We start from the raw sequence: 17024 nt of genomic DNA, 5'->3' as shown, positions 1-17024 counted from the left end.
AAAAATTTTAATTTTTGAAAGTCTGGCTTGAAAACTGGACGTAAGTTACGACCTAAAAGCACGTTAAACTACATTTTAAAAACGAAGGCAAATGTTTGCTATGATTTTGACCCTATGAAAGGTATGCTAGTCGATTTTTCTTTCGATAATTTGAACTCGAATCGCTCAACCGAATGAACTTGAGCGATCTTTTCAAGCCTAAGATTTTTAATTTACGAAGTCATGATAGGATATGCACGGATGAGTCTGATAAAGAATAAGTCTGCAATGAATAAAATTCCTTTGCTCTTTATTTGTGAAGGAGATGAATCGACCGAAAATATGTAGATTCCCTTCACGATTTAAAATTAGCTTCAAAAAATATTTTCGTGTTTGATGTTCAATATTGATATTCCCAATAGAGACGTACACCTACAGTTTAGCTTAGAAACAGGCAGAAAAGGACATGAATATGTTTACGCAGAGTGATAAAATTATAGATATTCATTACCAACGAAGCCTGAGGCTAGATTTGCTCAATATTTATTAATTATGTTACAGGAGCTGATATTCCCACGTACAGAAATTATCCTGATCTCACGAAGCGAGTTATCACCAATGCCGCAACTTTTCCTTGCTCTGTGTTGTGACGACGAGTCGCCTATTGTGAGTGCTGGCCTATTCTTGACTAGATAAAAATTAAGATAGTGCTCGTCCGAGAAAGTTCAGTATCTACGTCATTGTCCGTGCAGAAATCCCTGCATCTGATTTCGCAATGGTCTACCCCCGAAAATTCTATCAGTTCAAAGTTAAGCATTTCATTTCATGATTCATATATTTTATTTTGCCATTTAACATCCTTTTGACCTCAACACACAAAGTAACATTACCAACTTGAAACTAATAAAAAACATTTTCTAATAAATCAGCAATGCTGTAAAATAAAATAATTATTACAATATGATTTCACTGATTTATGTGAATAAAGCGCTGTCTTGTAACAACTTTTAACCCTTTCATTCCCTAGAGTGAACATTAAGTAATTTCCCCAAACAGCTTCAACACGTTGCAAGAGATTACAATTTAATCTGTTGTCAACCACATAGGTGAAGAGAAGTACAAATCTCTTACGCATCTTGCGCAATGTGGCTTATACCGCTGCTCTACCTTGGTGCATTAGCGGGCTCGTTATCACGCTACGAAACGGATCGCAAAGCCGGAGAGTCATTATTTCGATCAATCGATAATGAGTTTAAAGAGAAGTACATGGGCAGTACTTGTCAGTATTCAAAGCGAGTGTCACATAATGGTGGAGTGGTGGGTGGTGTGGTATTGGACCCATCATTAGTTCGCTCCCACTAAGATCGACCCACCTCAACAAATACGACATCGAGGTTAACCACAGAGTTTTTCAAATTATTTCTAAAGCTTCGACGGTAACGGATTTCCACACAGCTTCATACTATTGTAGAAAAATCTTTTTTCCCAAAGTCAATATATTGTTTTCGCGGCTGGTTTCTTTATCCAAGAACTGTATGCATAATGAAGTGTGGGCCTGTGCGGAAATCTTGCTTTTACGACCAAACGAGATTTGCTTTCTTTTAATTATTTTTCTTTGGGCAAAATTATTATCTATTTTAAGCAAAAGGCGAATGCGTTTACGCAGGAAGTCACTCGTTGGTGAGTTTGACTTTTGATATGAGAAAATAGGTTCCTAATAGTTTTTTTTTTTAGTCAAAGTCGATATACCGTAAATCGATACTTAACTTTAAAAAAATGAAATCATAGTATTTAAAAAAATTATTTTCTATTCGCGGGAAGTCACTTGTTGGTGAGTTTGACCTTTGACCTGAGAAAATAAGTTCCAAATAGGTAATTTTATTCAGTCAGAGTTGATTTACCGTAAATCGATACTTAACTTAAAAAAAAACTCAAATGATAGTTTTTTAATCTTGTCTATTAGGAACAAACTTACCAAATAACAGAAAATGCTGGTAACGAAACGACCGGGGTATTAAAGGATAGCATGGCATTATCACCTGAGTGGTTATGTAAATCTGCCACCGTACAGAATTTCTAAAGCGGACGTTTCGAGCGTTAGCCCTTAATCAGAGCGAAATCAATATAAGCCTGGTTTCTTTATTGATTTAACGAAGAAAAAACTGCGCTTAAAACAACAACGAAGGCAGTAATCCTGTCAAACTGAGGCTTTCTGTTTGGTACCATGTGGTGTCCTTAAGTGAAGCCAAGTAGTTCTCAACATTTGGGGATGAATTTGTCGTGGTAAGAACGAATTCTGGTATGGGCGAAACCTTCGAGTACTAAAATGAGATGTGCATTTCGGACTGATAACAAAATAGTATCACAACTATTATCAACTGGGAAAAAATGAGAAAGTAAAACCTAAAAAGAGCTTTGTAGAACATTAGAAATACACAGAGTGTCTTGAGAGAGCATCAGAAATCATATACAGCGGACGTTAAAGAACCCACACATTCTCGCAAAGAGTAGGGAGCGTAGATGTTGTGGTCTGTTCACAGCCCCCTATTTAAACCAGCTTTAAAGCTGAACTAGGTAAGCCTATCTAAATATCGTAATTCAATAAATACACTGAAATTTTTTCGCCGTTTCAAATGCTCACACTCGACTCTGACTTCGAGACACCGACTGTTTTTGCACAGTAATCACTGTTCACCAAAAGTTTTCATATCAAATCAAATATATAATTCCCCTTCACGAAAATGACAATAATAATAAGAAAGAACAAGATTTACCTGTGCTCGTCTTGAAATGTTCGACACTTTGCTTTCCAGAGCTGTTTGCCTCAACTGCAGAGCTGTAATGAATAACGCTATCTGCACGCAAACTCTCAGATATTTATACAAATATCTTGCTTTCTGAATGTCTCTGCAGGCCGAGCTATTGCGTGTCAATAGCTTTAATTAGAGATATATGCACTGCACCCGTGAATATTTACACAATAACAACAAATTGTTCCAGTCCGAAAAAACAAAACTCGAAAAAAAAAAAAAAAAAACCTTCACGTTTTTACCTTCGTTTATCAGCTTAACTAACACACAATCTTCTTTTCTAGGAGTGTCCGATGGCTCAGATCCAAATTACCTTCAGTCTCGTTCCCAAAGAAAGTTTTAGAAATTATTTATTCGTGGGCACATTATCATGATTTATTTCACATGCAAAATTATTACACTCTTCTCACTGGTACGGTTTATGACGCGTCGAAAATAAACTTACTTTGAAAATGATGTTAACGGTCAACAAGGGTAGTTTTTATTCTATGCTCAAAGAAAATAGGAGAGAAAGCCTTTTCTTCTGAACAATTCACCGCTAGTAAAAAAGACAACAAAAATTTCAACTTTGACCTCAAGCTAATACGCCTTACTTTTCCTCCTCCGCTAATTACCCACGCCTTGGAAAAGTCGAGTTTTGGTTGAGTCCGACAAACAAATATTGAGCGCCTTTGAATATTGAAAAAACACAATCATTTAACTTACAAGGTTTCAATCATCCCCGCGTAAACTGAAAGGCTAACAGAGCTGAATTTGATTCGACATGGGAATATGCTACATTTGGATGCAAGGAAATCTTCCTCGATGCAAAGCGTCTCTTTTTTGCTTTGCGTTCAACATTTTCACAATATCTTAACTGATATTGAAATGCAGCTGAACTCCTCTCGACCATTTCAAAACCGAAATGCCCACGGATTTAAGTGCGGTTACTTCCTCGCTATTTTTTATGATGAATATTAAAGGTATGTTACGAAAGAGAAAACAATGTTGAAAAAAATTAATGTTTTTAAGGCAGAAACTGGTATCTGTCTTACAGGCTTATAAATCGGTTTACGCATTTTACTGATCAAGTTCTAGGAAAGTCAATTTAGGGAAATACTGGTTGGAGGAAGGGCAGCAGTTCTTGGCTATCCAGGCATGACAGATGTCTTCAATTCCTTCATCCTTTTTACAAAGAAATTGGTATAAGGCACGTGAGGATCACAAACCAAAAATCGAAAGTTGAAAGGTCAACGGTGGTGCGATTCAGTACCACGGCGGAGACTTAATTTAGGGACCTTGGGCAATCAGGACGACACCGGCAAGGAAGACGTCGATTTAAAAAAGAATGTAAATTTAGTCAGAATTTCGCGAATGGCTGGATGTGTTTACTGTCTCTTACAGCGCCACACCTCGACTTCAACATAACGTTAGCGAGATGGGGTTAAGTTCCAAATTTAAATAGCTTGCCGTCGGGGTTTCCGTTCTCAGCGGCTGACCACGCAAATCTTGGTGATTTCACGTTGTTGTTGGGCGGGGAGTTTTAAAATGCACGTGATAAGCTATTGTTTTGCCCATTCAGTAGCTCTTATGTTTGGCCACGTCCTCGTTGCCGTCGCCGTTGCCGTTGCCGTTGCCGTCGTGATCCTCTTAAAATACTTAATTAATATCTTACGTTAGTACCGACCCATGAGGGCACCCACTAAAGAACAATTAATTAACACAAAGATCGATAACGATATACGTTACAGGAAACGCCGGTTCCTTTAAGCCTTCCCCTCGCTAGTAAATCCCTATAAATTATTCGCGTAAACAATACCACACTCCTTATTCATACAAAAACACAAGGATCGATTTTCTCCCACACGAATTTGAAGAATTACATCGTGATATGAATGTACACTAATACGCTCAATAACAAATCCTAACCAATTAACAGTTTTAATTACAAAACAGGCATAAGTACAACTAAAGAATTCCAAGCAGTCGAACGCAAATTACGAGAATACAAAGAACAAGACAAGAACAATTAGCCTCTTTTAAGTTTTCAGCTTTCTGGCCTCCTAAGAGAAAACCGTCTATATAAGGTCATCTGACAGAAAGACCTGCTAGTCTCAGTGCAGAACATCACAGAGATCTGTCCTTTCCTTTTACAACAGCAAAATGGTTGACAAGTAGATGTTCCTTCTCCAATAATAGGTAGTAGAGGTGAGTGGCTAGGAAAACCAACAGATTTCTTTTTTTAAGGCTTTCGTTCGATCTCATTAGCAATTCTCCTTACTGTCTACCATACAGTTCTTATGATGTTACTTCGGAGAGTTTGGTATTGGATCAACTAATTATTCCCACATTGATATTTTTCTATATTCTCATTACTTGTCTGCTTGATATTGTATTAATATTGTTAAGAGAAATTCTGTCTTGGTCACTCATAGGAGTTTAAGGGTCAAGAAGTTTCCAAACTAAACTGCAATAGGGTTTTTCTCATCTTTAATTTTTGCTGGCTTTCCTCAACTCCACTTTCATCTCTTTCAGTTTGAAATTAAAAAAAGAAGAAAAAAAGAAATGATCAAGCAAAGCAGTTTTGCAAACTCAAACGTATTTTCTTGTGACAAGACTGCTGTAGAATAGTGGCACAACGCTTACATTACTAGGGAGGGGTCAGTTATGACAGTTAATTCCATCACTCGATTATCTTAGTGACCACCCCTGTCCCCACAGTCCTGCTGCCTTCTCGAAGGGTAAACCTGAGCCCAGTCTCAAGCGCAATGTCGAACATGAGCTTAATAGTGAATGAGGCATCTTCCCCGGGCATGACAAAATCCTTCCCTTCCGGGAGGCTTATGGTGGCCGACACGTCTGCTGTTCTGATGTACATCTGAGGCTGATAATTAGATACAAATGGTTTGTGGCGTCCGCCCTCTTCTTTGTTCAATATGTACACCTGTAAGGTTTGAGAAAAAGGACGACTAAGGATTTCTCTCAGGGATCTTTTACACGACCCTGGGTTACATGTAAACTCAAAGGATAACCCTTATGCGGTAAAATAGTTGTGCGCGTTTACATCAGTGAGAAAGTTCTCCCTCAAGCCAAGTCAAACTTCCCTGCCGATTTACCCGTTCGAGACACAGGTTGATCCGATTTCTTTTACGTAAAAACTGACCCAAAAGCTAAGCCAGGTTGGTTATTTCACTCACATAACCATGTTTGTTTCGATTTTCTTGTTTCACTATCACGACCAACACAATATCAGTATATCGGTATAACAGTAGAAATCAGTATATCTTGTATCATCAACATAGTTACACGAATTCGGCGCTTTTTCAAAGAAGGATCCTCGTGTTAGGTAAACATGTTGGTTCTAAAAAATGAGCGCCTCGTTTGAAAACAGCTGTGCGTCAGAAACAAGGTCTTTAATCGTCTCGAGGCTCTGCACAGAAAACCGTCGCTTTCGATTGCATTTAACACCAGTAGTAAGACCAAAAAATATATTTGTGCGTTGAATTTTTACCAAGCGACTTGCCTTACATATAGAGAGAGGTGGTTTAAATGAGTCACTGCAATACGGATAACTTTAATTATTTTTGAATATGCGAACCTTTGGCTCGATGCGCTAAACGAGGGTCAAGTCTACCCTTGGGTACAACGATGGAGATTGATTTTACTAGTGCATATTTACACTACCCATTCCCCCAGTGCAGCAAAATTGTCACTTCGATAATTTTCTCGATCAGTTACGAGCTTTTCCGCCTCCCTTCGGCTAAAGTCCCTCAGGACTACCAATTACTCAGGACTTTTGTTTGATGCTTAGTGGAAAAGTTGACCCGGAACAATGGACTATTTCTTGATACGTATTCCATCATACTGGAGTTAACAATTTTTCTTGTCGTCTTTGAATCGCCCAAATTGTACCACAATCCAGTTTCTGGGCAGCCTGCGATCAGGCTCCGTTTGACAGATTTGACCCTTTTGATCTTTAACCCTCTAACTCCCAGATCAAATTTGTAATTCTGCTTACTGTCTTATCATACAATTCTTATAATATTAGTTTGTAGAATTTAGTATTGGATCAACTAATTATACACAAATTGATATTTTCCTTTACTCTTATCACCTATCTGGTTGATATTGTATTGATATTGTGAGGAGAAATTCTGTCTTGGTCACTCATGGGAGCCGATTCTGCTAGCCTTTGCCTCTAAAGCCCCACGGCCGACGCGAGCCTTCCTGAGGGAGGGGGGAGGGAGGGAGGGGGGAGGGAGGGAGGGGGGAGGGAGGGAGGGGGGAGGCAAAAGGTTCATAAGACTAATAAAGAACATCCTCAGCTGATATCATATAAGATGAGTGTATATAACAACTCATTACAGTACCTGAGCCTCAAACTCTTTGTGCGATTTGATGGTTCCAGGTGCACACAGCACCATTCCACGTCTGACTTCGTCTCTCTTAGTCCCCCTGAGCAATGCGCCTAAGGTATCCCCAGCCTCCCCTCTGTCAAGGAGTTTGTGAAACATCTCAATACCTGAAACACAAGAGGCAAATATGTTCACTTTGTCCGTTTGACACCAAGGAAAAGCAGTAAGTTATTTGAACTCTTGGTTACAACACATGCTGAAATTGGTAAATCCAAAATTGATTTACGAGGGGAACTCATTTCAAAAAGAAGCACATGTTTGTTTCTCATTTTAATTACCAAGTATATATATACACACACACATATATTATATACACACATATATTATATATACATATAAATATGTATAAATAATTGCCATCAAATTTAAGGTGAAATTTTTTGAAGAGGAAATCTGTTCCAGCAGAGGAGGTTTCAACACTTTTTATCATACACATGTAGTTGCATTTTTTTTTTAATCCATTCAGTTTACCTGTGATTATCGTCTTTGCCTTGGATTTATGTCCCACGAGTTCCACTTCATCGCCAATCTTGATTGTACCTCTTTGAATCCTGCCTGTTACCACAGTGCCTCGCCCAGGAATGGAAAAAACATCTTCAACAGGGAGGAGAAAGGGTTTGTCGAGTTCTCTGTCTGGTGTAGGAATGTGCTCATCCACAGCTTTCAGGAGTTTGACAACTGTCTCTCTACCCATCGCTGGTTCCTTGTCCTCTAGTGCATAAAGAGCAGACCCTGAAATAATGGGGGTGTTCTCTCCATCAAAGCCATACTCAGATAGAACCTCTCGCATCTCCAATTCAACCTGTTTGGGTTTAAAAAAAAAACTGTTACAAATAGCACTCTTATGTTAGCGTTTGGTTTATTTGTGGCAGGTGTTCCTAGAGGTTGGTGCACCAGATGCAAAATGGAAACACTTTGGTTTAAGCTTGTGGTGCTTAATCGTGTTGTGTTCTTGGGCAAAACAATTTAATTTCTTTCTCTCTACACCCCATGGTATAAATGGGTACCAAAAAATCAACAAGGAAAAGTGAAAGACTAGAATTGGACTAGCATTGGACTAGCATTGGACAAGCATTGGACTAGCACTGAACTAGCATTGGACTTGCATTGGACTAGCATTCTGTTAAGAAGGGATAGCAACACTCCCAAACATCATAGTGATGTCAGCTCACCAGTTCAATAACTTCTTCATCATCCACAGCATCAGCTTTATTCAGGTACACAACAAGGTGCTTAATGCCAACCTGAAAGACAGAAAAAAAAAACAAATTATGCTGAGCAAAGAAAGTAAATACAGCTCCTCTGAGTACAGTGCAAGACGGTTGAATAGCCAGTGCACTGAACTCTGAGACCTAGTGAGTCAAGCATTGAGTTCTTTGCCACAAATTGCTTATGATGTTAATGCTGAGAATTTAGTATTGGATCAGACAATAATCCCTAAATTGATATTTTTTATATTCTCATTACTTGTTTGCTTGATATTGCATTGACATTCTAGGGAGAAAATATGTCTTGGTCACTGCTGGGAGTTAAAAAAAAAAACCAACAAAGTGTACTATGATGTTACAATTACTGGTAATTGTGCCAATGAAAAACAATCTGTACCAACCTGACTGGCAAGTAAGAGATGTTCTCTAGTCTGCGGCATTTGACCATCAGTTGCAGCCACAACTAGAATAGCACCATCCATTTGGGCAGCTCCAGTGATCATGTTCTGAAAACACATCATACATATGATTTTCATCACTTCACAAGTTTATTACAAACCAACATGATGACCAGCTCCCAGTTGGCTTGTGGACTCAGTCCACAGAGCACTGCACCAGTATTGCAGAAGTCATGGGTTCAAATCACTTACAGGCCTGAATTTTTTTCAGACCTTATTTTCACCACTGCCTAATCAGTGTTCATTACAGCCAAAATCGCTTTCATATTTACATCACACATTATTACAAATGTTTATGGTTTGTGAGTTTTGGGTGTGGTTGGGGGAACAAAAGTGTCTGCATTTCTGTAATAGCAAGAGTCCATAATAACAGGAGTTTCAGTAATTTCTTTATGTGTTTCGCCATAGCAGAGTGTCCACAAGGCAAGAGTCAACTGTATTTCAAAATGTCAAGTCAAAATAAAGTTAACTTGAACAATATTCCCCATACCTTGATGTAATCAGCATGACCTGGGCAGTCTACATGTCCATAATGTCTGCTGTCCGTTTGATACTCAACATGTGCTGTGTTGATTGTGATTCCACGGGCCTTCTCCTCTGGAGCATTGTCAATATCAGCATACGACTTGTAGTTTGCCGTCCCTCCTTCTGCCAACACTGGAAATTATACAAATTGAAGGACATTAGCATTCATTGACAAGATTGGAGCCATTTTCCATTAAATGTTGAAAGCCATCCAGGATTACATTGCTGTTGTGTTAATTGGCTCTGTGATTGGTTTGACAAAATTGTACCATCCTGTTTAACCAATCAGATGTAAATCTACAATGTTAAAGACAACTTTTTTCACTCATTCAAATGACCCTCTTCTTCAATCACTTCCATTTCTTACTTTTAGTTGGAATTGTCTCCTTATGATATTTATTATTATTCCATTTGGCCACCATGATAACTTTAGCTATGGTTTTGCACCACTCAAAGAATGAGTTAGCAGTAATCAAATCCTTGTGTTACATGCAAAGATTTCTGTGAATACCAGGGGGCATTGCAAGTTGTTAGTTGACCTTAATGTTTGATGCAGGGGTGATACTGAAAGGGGAAATTAGGTGTAAGTCAGGTCTTACAAGGGTTTCAAAATACTTTGAAGTAGAAATCAGACTCAGCAAAACCAAGTGACTGTGAAACATTCATTAGGGGCTAAAAGGTAATTATTTTGACTAGAGTAACAGGCAACAAGTTATTAGCCCTTTGACTCCCAGATCAAATTTGTAATTCTCTTTACTGTCAACCATACAATTCTTATCCCCAAATTTATATTTTTCTTTATTCTCATCACCCATCTGGTTGATATTGTATTGATATTGTAAGGAGAAATTCTGTCTTGGCCACTCATGGGAGTTGGGCCAGCAGAACTCCAACAATCAGTAGCCTATTTTGAAATCCCTGGTGTCAGTGATCACAGGAATAAACAAAGACTTCTGGAATCAAAATAAACAATAGCAGTGAAATCAAATTTGTGGAAGCATTGTCCACTGTTCCGCACCTTTAGTGATTGCTGCTGTAAGAGTTGTCTTTCCATGATCCACATGACCTATGGTTCCAATGTTCACATGAGGTTTGTCCCTTGAAAAGGATTCCTTTTTAACTGGAGCTGCATAGTTTCGTATTTGAAACACTAAAAGAGACCAGAAGTATTTTTTAAGTCAAAAGAGCTTCAGATATACTAACAATTAATTCATGATGAAGATCAGCAATGTTAAGTGCAAGAGGCTCCAGAACAACCAAACATGAGTTGAATACTGATTTTAGCAAGGCAGAAATTGCACACATGATTGGAAAGATAAAGTAGACACACCTTATATTCAATTTGTTTTTCTTTGAAGTACTGTGTAGATTATTTTTCACCTTTAACCCTTTAACTCCCTAGATCTAATTGTCAATTCTCCCCTCTAGTTGCTACACATTTCCTTGTAAATTAGTTATGAGAACATGGGGCTAGATCAAGATAGCAGCTTCTACCTGATAAGTTTGAATATTCTCATTACTTGTTTGCTGAAGAATATGTGGATACTGTAGGGAGAAGTTTTATGTTAATCACTTCTGGGAGTTTAAGGGTTAAGGGCTTTCTATATATTTTCAAAAATGAATTTGTAATAACTTTTATCACGCCTTGTATATTGTGATTTTTTATTGGATTATTTTGTTTAAATAAAGTTTACATTGTTTATTTATGATTACTTTATCTTACTTGACAGGAACTACACAACAAAATAATCAAAGAACTTAGAAGACCAAAAAAACGTTCTTACCAGCACTTCTTCTTCCAGACTGTAAAAGTAGCACATTCTGGAAAAATGTCAATAAATTTCAAGTAATGTGGTTAAGGACACTAGAATTGGAAATTTATTATTGACACAATCGAATAACCAGACGGCAATCAGTGCTGTTTGATTGGTTGGTAAGGATAGATTAAAAGTGAAATGCAAGAAAAAATAATCCTTGATGACCAACAAAATGATTTGTGTGATTGTCTATTAATTTTACATATTATTTGATTTCATTAATCATTACTAACTGGTATTTTTTTTTCAGTGTTCATAATCATTGATCTTTTTTTAACAATCCTGGGGCCCTGCTCTATGAAAGTGCATAGTACATTTGCTCATGCATCAATAAGTGTGAATCCCAAGGGAGGGGACCCCTGTCATATGTGGTGCACTAGACTTTTCAAAAGTATTCTTGTTGATAATCTCCATTACCTTACCCGAAAAAGGTGTTAAATCTTATCCAATTCCCCTTCCTTGGCAAAACTATCCATAAAATCAACAGTTGTTGTGCTTAACTTATGAATAATTGATATGATTTGCCAAGTTCTGAGAATTTTTTTTGTATCTTTTCTGAGACAGTCACAAAGAGCACATGTGAGGATGTGATTTTGTCACATTTTTTCAAACAAAAAAATCAAGCATCACCAACTGGAAGCCCAGGTTTTAAGTCAAATTCAGGACGGTGGGGAAGGCAAGAGATATTGTATGCCTGCAGATACCTTAGGTCTCCCCCTTAGGCTTGATGTTGACAGGTGCCAAATAATCCATTTTACAGTTGCACGCTCAATTGCCAAGCCTTTGAACAGGAGTAAGGCTAAGGGTGACCTTCTTGTGATACAAACATCGCTGTTTTTCAAATGTAAATTGTTTTGTTATTATGCTAACTTGATACTGGTCTCAATCACAACAAGGTCTCTTTCAGCCTCACTCCAAATGAAAGGCTTAGCAACTAAGTACACAACTGTAAAAATGGCCTATTGAACGCATCTAGTTCATAAAGGTAAATAAATTATGCGATGGTAATGATCATGCACAGTATTCCTTCCTGTTCCCTGTCCATCCTTATAGGTCACGATGTGGTGTGAAACAAACTTATGTAATTTTAAGCAAATGAAGATCATCGCAGTATATACTCAACTTAAGCAGTTGAGAAAATAAGGCCTGAAAAAAATTCAGGCCTGAACGGGAATCGAACCCATGACCTCTGCGATACCGGTGCACCGGTATCGCAGAGGTCATGGGTTCGATTCCCGTTCAGGCCTTATTTTCTCAACTGCTTAAGTTGAGTATATACTGCGATGATCTTCATTTGCTTAAAATGTATTTTCCGCAGTACAAATATATGACTTTCATGTATTCTTATCAAACTTATGTAACTTACATGCACGATTCGCTAACGCTATACACTTACATTGTAACCAGAGTTAAGGTAGAGAGACTTGGCGCTTCTTACGACTTCCTTAAGAGCTGAAATATTTAAAGTATCATTAGCAAATAATCGATCCTCAGAGAAACCTTCCCAAAGTCAATTAAGAATAAAAAATCAAGGTGGAATATCGAATCGCCATGCAGACCAGAGAGCTTTACTATTTAACTTTAGAGAAGAATCCAATCACGAAATCTTACCTTTCTGACATCTCAGCCCTCTTAATGACACTGAAAACATATTAAGGGGTCTGTGAGATCGTATCTACTCAATATTTTTGCAGATTTATGCCTTATTTCAGACAATCCTCTCACTTTTCGGCATCACACGTTGTGGAATATATGAGCCCGCGATATATAAGGCAAAAGCACTTTGCACAATAATCAATTGGCTACGTTGTGTAACAAGTCTTCTTCTTACCTTCAAAGTGACATAATACAACATGAAGAGAAAATTCGTGTGCCAATCTCAGGTATTGTTCTGTTTATTGAAATCATGCATTTTGATATTAAGTAGCTCAATTTACACTATTGCCATGATAAAAGATATCGTTTGTTGAGTTAATAAAGTGATGAATGAAACATCTACAGTCGAATTTAATATACATCTAAATTTAGTTGTGTGGTAAATGTTTAAGCTAAGTGCTAAGTGCGTCTTACTCAAAATACAGTTACCATGTAAGTAAAGCTGACGGAAAAACTGAATACAGTATCTTTCAAAGAGACCTTTAAACTGTGACACGCTATTGATCAAGATCGAATGTCGTGACCCGTGACAAAGTGTGATATCTCGTGACATACGATCAGTTATGAATTGTTTATTATTGTCTCGTCAAAACCACTTCAGATTCCCCTAAATTCGCTATTGCGGCAGATTGATATTTTTAGGATGTTTGTATAGTTTGGATGAATAATTCCGCGCTGTCAGCATTTATTTTTATTCATGGGGTGTTGTAATTTCTTCTCTTTCCCTCTTCTTCTACCATAGAGGCGGCAGAGGGTGAAAAATTAACTCCGGAAACTGTCTGTGCGTTGAATCAGGAAAATAAAAGTTCACTCCAGCACAGTTCACCTCATCTCTTTTTCCAATGCGTTGGGGCAAATCCAATTCAGCGGGTGAAAACATCGTTATAAAATGTTTGGCACCTTTTTTAACGAGGACAGGTTCTGTAAACAAAATGTCGAAACCAGGCAAACCTTCCGTCCCGCCAAACTCCACTTTGTAGTTTCCTTGTACGTAACTAACACAGGTTCGGTTGCTATCCAGCAGCTTTGTGATCACTACATAGTCATCGTGTAAATTGCGTCCACTCAAAATGATACGCACTCCCCTTATACACACAGACTGATCCGCGAAAAAACAAACATTGTTTGTGCTTTCGTAAGGAGCAAAAAGACGGGGTGGCTCGTTTACGAACAAGCGGCGACAACGAAGAGGCTGTATCCCTTGCCGAGGACGACTGCCTTTATTTGGCTGCACGGATACAGCGGGAACAAAATCAAGATTCGCAAGCTCTTGTGAAAACTGCGAATCTTTAAGGTCAAGAACGCCAGTAGCTAAACAATGATTGATTAAATCACTGTCGTTTATAAACTTGAAACTAATATGAGACAACACCTTGGCACTTAGGAACTTCTTTATGTTCTCTGATCTCGGTTCCAGTGAGTGAAGTTTACACTGCTCTTCTGCCCAAGACAAGAGAGCTCGAAGTAACTCGGACTCTTCAATATCTAAGGACTCACGCTTTACTAACGCTTCAACAATACCCTGAGAGTTTGAGAGGAAGCCCTTTGAGCGAATACATTGACGGGTTTGAAGATCCACAATACTCCAACACCTTTCCTGCAGTTTTTCGGTGTCACGGAAAAACTCGCACTGTCTTAAAATCTCCCATGTGTTTTCGGCGTTGATTTCGTTCTTTAAGAATTTCGCGCATTCGTCAAGTAACGCAGGAACCATGTACTTTTCAGCTAAGTACATGACACGGAGCACGCAGCTTGCTGTTAAATTGGTTTCGTCGGAGTACATGAAGCGAAAAAGTTCTAACAAACTCTCCGAGTCTGCATCCACAAGCTCGATCGAATCGCTCTTCTCCGACAAATCCCCGTAGAACATTTTGTAGAAAACAGGACTTCCAATTGACAAAACATACTTATGGGCAGGGATTGATATTTTCCTCTGTGATTCGCTGTCTCGTACGATGAAGTTTACGTCGCTCATAAGAGAATTATTGAACATTCGCATGTTCCTTTCCGCCAGGCTCGATGGAAGAGTGTTCAAATCAGGCCATTCAAACATCGTGATGGAATAAAAATTACTTACGTAACGTTTTGAAAACAAGATCTGTTTAGCTTAAGCGATCTTTAAGGTAGACGTTGAGAAATTTCCTCTTCAACCAATGTAAACAACTTTTATAGCAACCACGCACGCAGCAGAACATTCTATCGTGATCTTTTGTTTTCGTCATGAATATTTTGTCACGCACACTTCCATGACATCCTGGCGGGCATGTCACTCAACAAAAAGAGTTTCCGGTTACTTTTCCAAAACGTGATTATCGGAAGTTTCTGGCTCAAAAACTCACACAAACTATAATCACGACCTAACTACGTGACCTGATTATTAATTTCAAAAGAGTCCATCGCGACTCCACAAAACATAAGTAAAACACCTTGGATACTTGTTGAATATCAAACTAAAAAGCTAAAAATATATGATCTTGTTAGAGAATCAAACAGAGTGCTGAAGAGGCTTAAGACCATCTTAGTTACTGTGCTTATTCAAACACGAACGTGAGCGAATGTTACAATCGGTAACTGAAAGAGTCAAAATATGTCATATGTATATTTACGTCGACATAAGTACATTTCCAAAAAGTCGAAAAAAGGGCAAAAAACGAAGTCTCAGTAGAGCCAAGTAAACCCTAAGAGACCTCAAAAAGGAAATAAAATTGTCTAAACTTGATGCAAATAACGATTGCGCGATCTAGTTAGGCTTGAGATATCTAAACATTTTTTTTTCAAAAAACAAAGTAATTGATTATGCATATGATGCTCTATTCACATACCTTCTGAAAAAACAAATATTAAATAAAACACTGAAGGAAAAGGATAATAACCCTAATGAGCTGGGGTATATTTTTAAAAACAATGCTAATAATATAAGTGTCATTATCATATTTCTGCAGAGATAAAAATCACTCTCCCTTTCAGGATCGAAACCTCAACATATCTTTCTGACTGACAAGTTCCACCAACATCTTTGTGCGTTCACATGGAAACCTGATAATAAATTTAAAAAACGTGATTTGAACTTATTTTTTGTGCTCTAGGAAATAATTTTCGGTTTTGCCTCGCTGTTACATAACTGGCAATAAATTTCTGGCTGAAGCGAATCATGAAAGATCTAAGATAATACGAGTTGGTCAAAAGCCTATTGTTTACTGTACGGGTAAACCGATAGACAATTGAAATATTTTATAACAGCAATAAACCACAGATTTTATCAGATTACCAGTGTGATTACCCACACGGAATGTTGGGAGGGTACTTAAAAAGTTTATAAATCACTCGTCTCCAGCTGGTGATTTACAAACTCTTCGCGTGGGCTATTACGCCGGAAAACCACCAATGGAAAGCGCGGTCTATTGCGTAATAACGACATCAATAATCAACCAACCATCTTTATTAATTTCCCGACTGACCAAACCGCCTTAAATGTTTTGCCAGGGAAAGTGAAAAACGCAGCTTGAGAGGACAAAATTCCTCTCTACTTGATGAAAATAATTTATCCAATAACGTAAGTTTTTCATAGGCGGTCGGAGTGCATTGTAGGTCCGTATGGCGTATTCGTGATTAGGTGACCGCGTTAACTCCTTTTCGGACCCCTTTACGCAGATGCTTTGACTATTATTAACCATGAAATATTATACTCAGACACGTAGACGTAGGACGCAAGTTATTTCAGGAGAGGCTCCTTCTAATCTCACATCCACTCCATTTTAATTAGGGGCGAACTTCGTGTAAAACACTCCCTCACCCCCTTTTCCGCCGGATCTCTTAGAGTCATTAAAATTAGTCCTTACGTAGATAGCAGTAGCGCGTCAAATTCCTCTCATGCAATCATGTATCAGTTTAATCGACTAAACCATCCTCAATAGTGATGACCAAGGTGAGATTTCTTTCTATCCCTTAGCACTTTTTAAGCCAAAGTTATCGTAATACTGTTGCTTTCCGAGCTCATCGAGTTCTTACGTAATCGTTACTAGACTGCACGCAATGTTTTTCGTCACGCAACTTGTACATATTCTCAAATTAACACTTTACACCCTAACATCATTATGCATATTTTCAATACCGTTCTCTATATATGTATTCCCTAGGTTCTAACAAGCAGAATTTATAAAACCATCAAGAGCTTCGT

General features: G+C 38.1%; 2 protein-coding genes and 1 long non-coding RNA gene across 3 annotated transcripts; 1 reads left to right on the top strand and 2 right to left on the bottom strand.

Moving 5' to 3' along the window:
• The first annotated feature begins 23 nt into the window (after nucleotides 1-23).
• Nucleotides 24-932, top strand: LOC149036740 (uncharacterized). Its single transcript, XR_016181818.1, has 2 exons — nucleotides 24-121; nucleotides 541-932. It is a non-coding gene; the product is annotated as an uncharacterized LOC149036740 (long non-coding RNA).
• A 3758-nt stretch (nucleotides 933-4690) lies between these two features.
• Nucleotides 4691-12961, bottom strand: LOC113680039 (uncharacterized). Its single transcript, XM_027197033.2, has 10 exons — nucleotides 12803-12961; nucleotides 12588-12643; nucleotides 11159-11195; nucleotides 10393-10524; nucleotides 9340-9506; nucleotides 8793-8897; nucleotides 8356-8427; nucleotides 7655-7985; nucleotides 7139-7290; nucleotides 4691-5712 (listed from the first exon to the last, which is right to left on the bottom strand). The coding sequence occupies exons 1-10, from the start codon at nucleotides 12840-12842 to the stop codon at nucleotides 5452-5454; spliced, it is 1353 nt and encodes a 450-aa protein (XP_027052834.2). The 5' UTR covers nucleotides 12843-12961; the 3' UTR covers nucleotides 4691-5451.
• Nucleotides 12962-13070: 109 nt separating this feature from the next.
• LOC113680040 (BTB/POZ domain-containing protein 6) lies at nucleotides 13071-15298 on the bottom strand. Its single transcript, XM_027197034.2, has one exon. It carries the CDS (start codon nucleotides 14898-14900, stop codon nucleotides 13581-13583), a length of 1320 nt encoding a protein of 439 aa, XP_027052835.2. The 5' UTR covers nucleotides 14901-15298; the 3' UTR covers nucleotides 13071-13580.
• Nucleotides 15299-17024: the final 1726 nt, after the last annotated feature.

Source organism: Pocillopora damicornis, chromosome 12, assembly GCF_964200805.1.
Source record: "Pocillopora damicornis chromosome 12, jaPocDami1.2, whole genome shotgun sequence".
NCBI lineage: Eukaryota > Metazoa > Cnidaria > Anthozoa > Scleractinia > Pocilloporidae > Pocillopora > Pocillopora damicornis.
Note: the sequence above shows the minus strand (reverse complement) of the source record. Positions and strands in the feature narration are given on the sequence as shown.

Coding starts and splice junctions, on each gene's coding strand:
- LOC113680039 (XM_027197033.2), bottom strand. CDS start 12,842: ATGTTTTCAGTGTCATTAAGAGGGCTGAGATGTCAGAAAG. Junction 11,196..12,587: donor ACCTTAACTCTGGTTACAAT/GTAAGTGTATAG, acceptor ACATTTTTCCAG/AATGTGCTACTTTTACAGTC. Junction 5,713..7,138: donor ACAAAGAGTTTGAGGCTCAG/GTACTGTAATGA, acceptor CAAACCTTACAG/GTGTACATATTGAACAAAGA.
- LOC113680040 (XM_027197034.2), bottom strand. CDS start 14,900: ATGTTTGAATGGCCTGATTTGAACACTCTTCCATCGAGCCTGGCGGAA.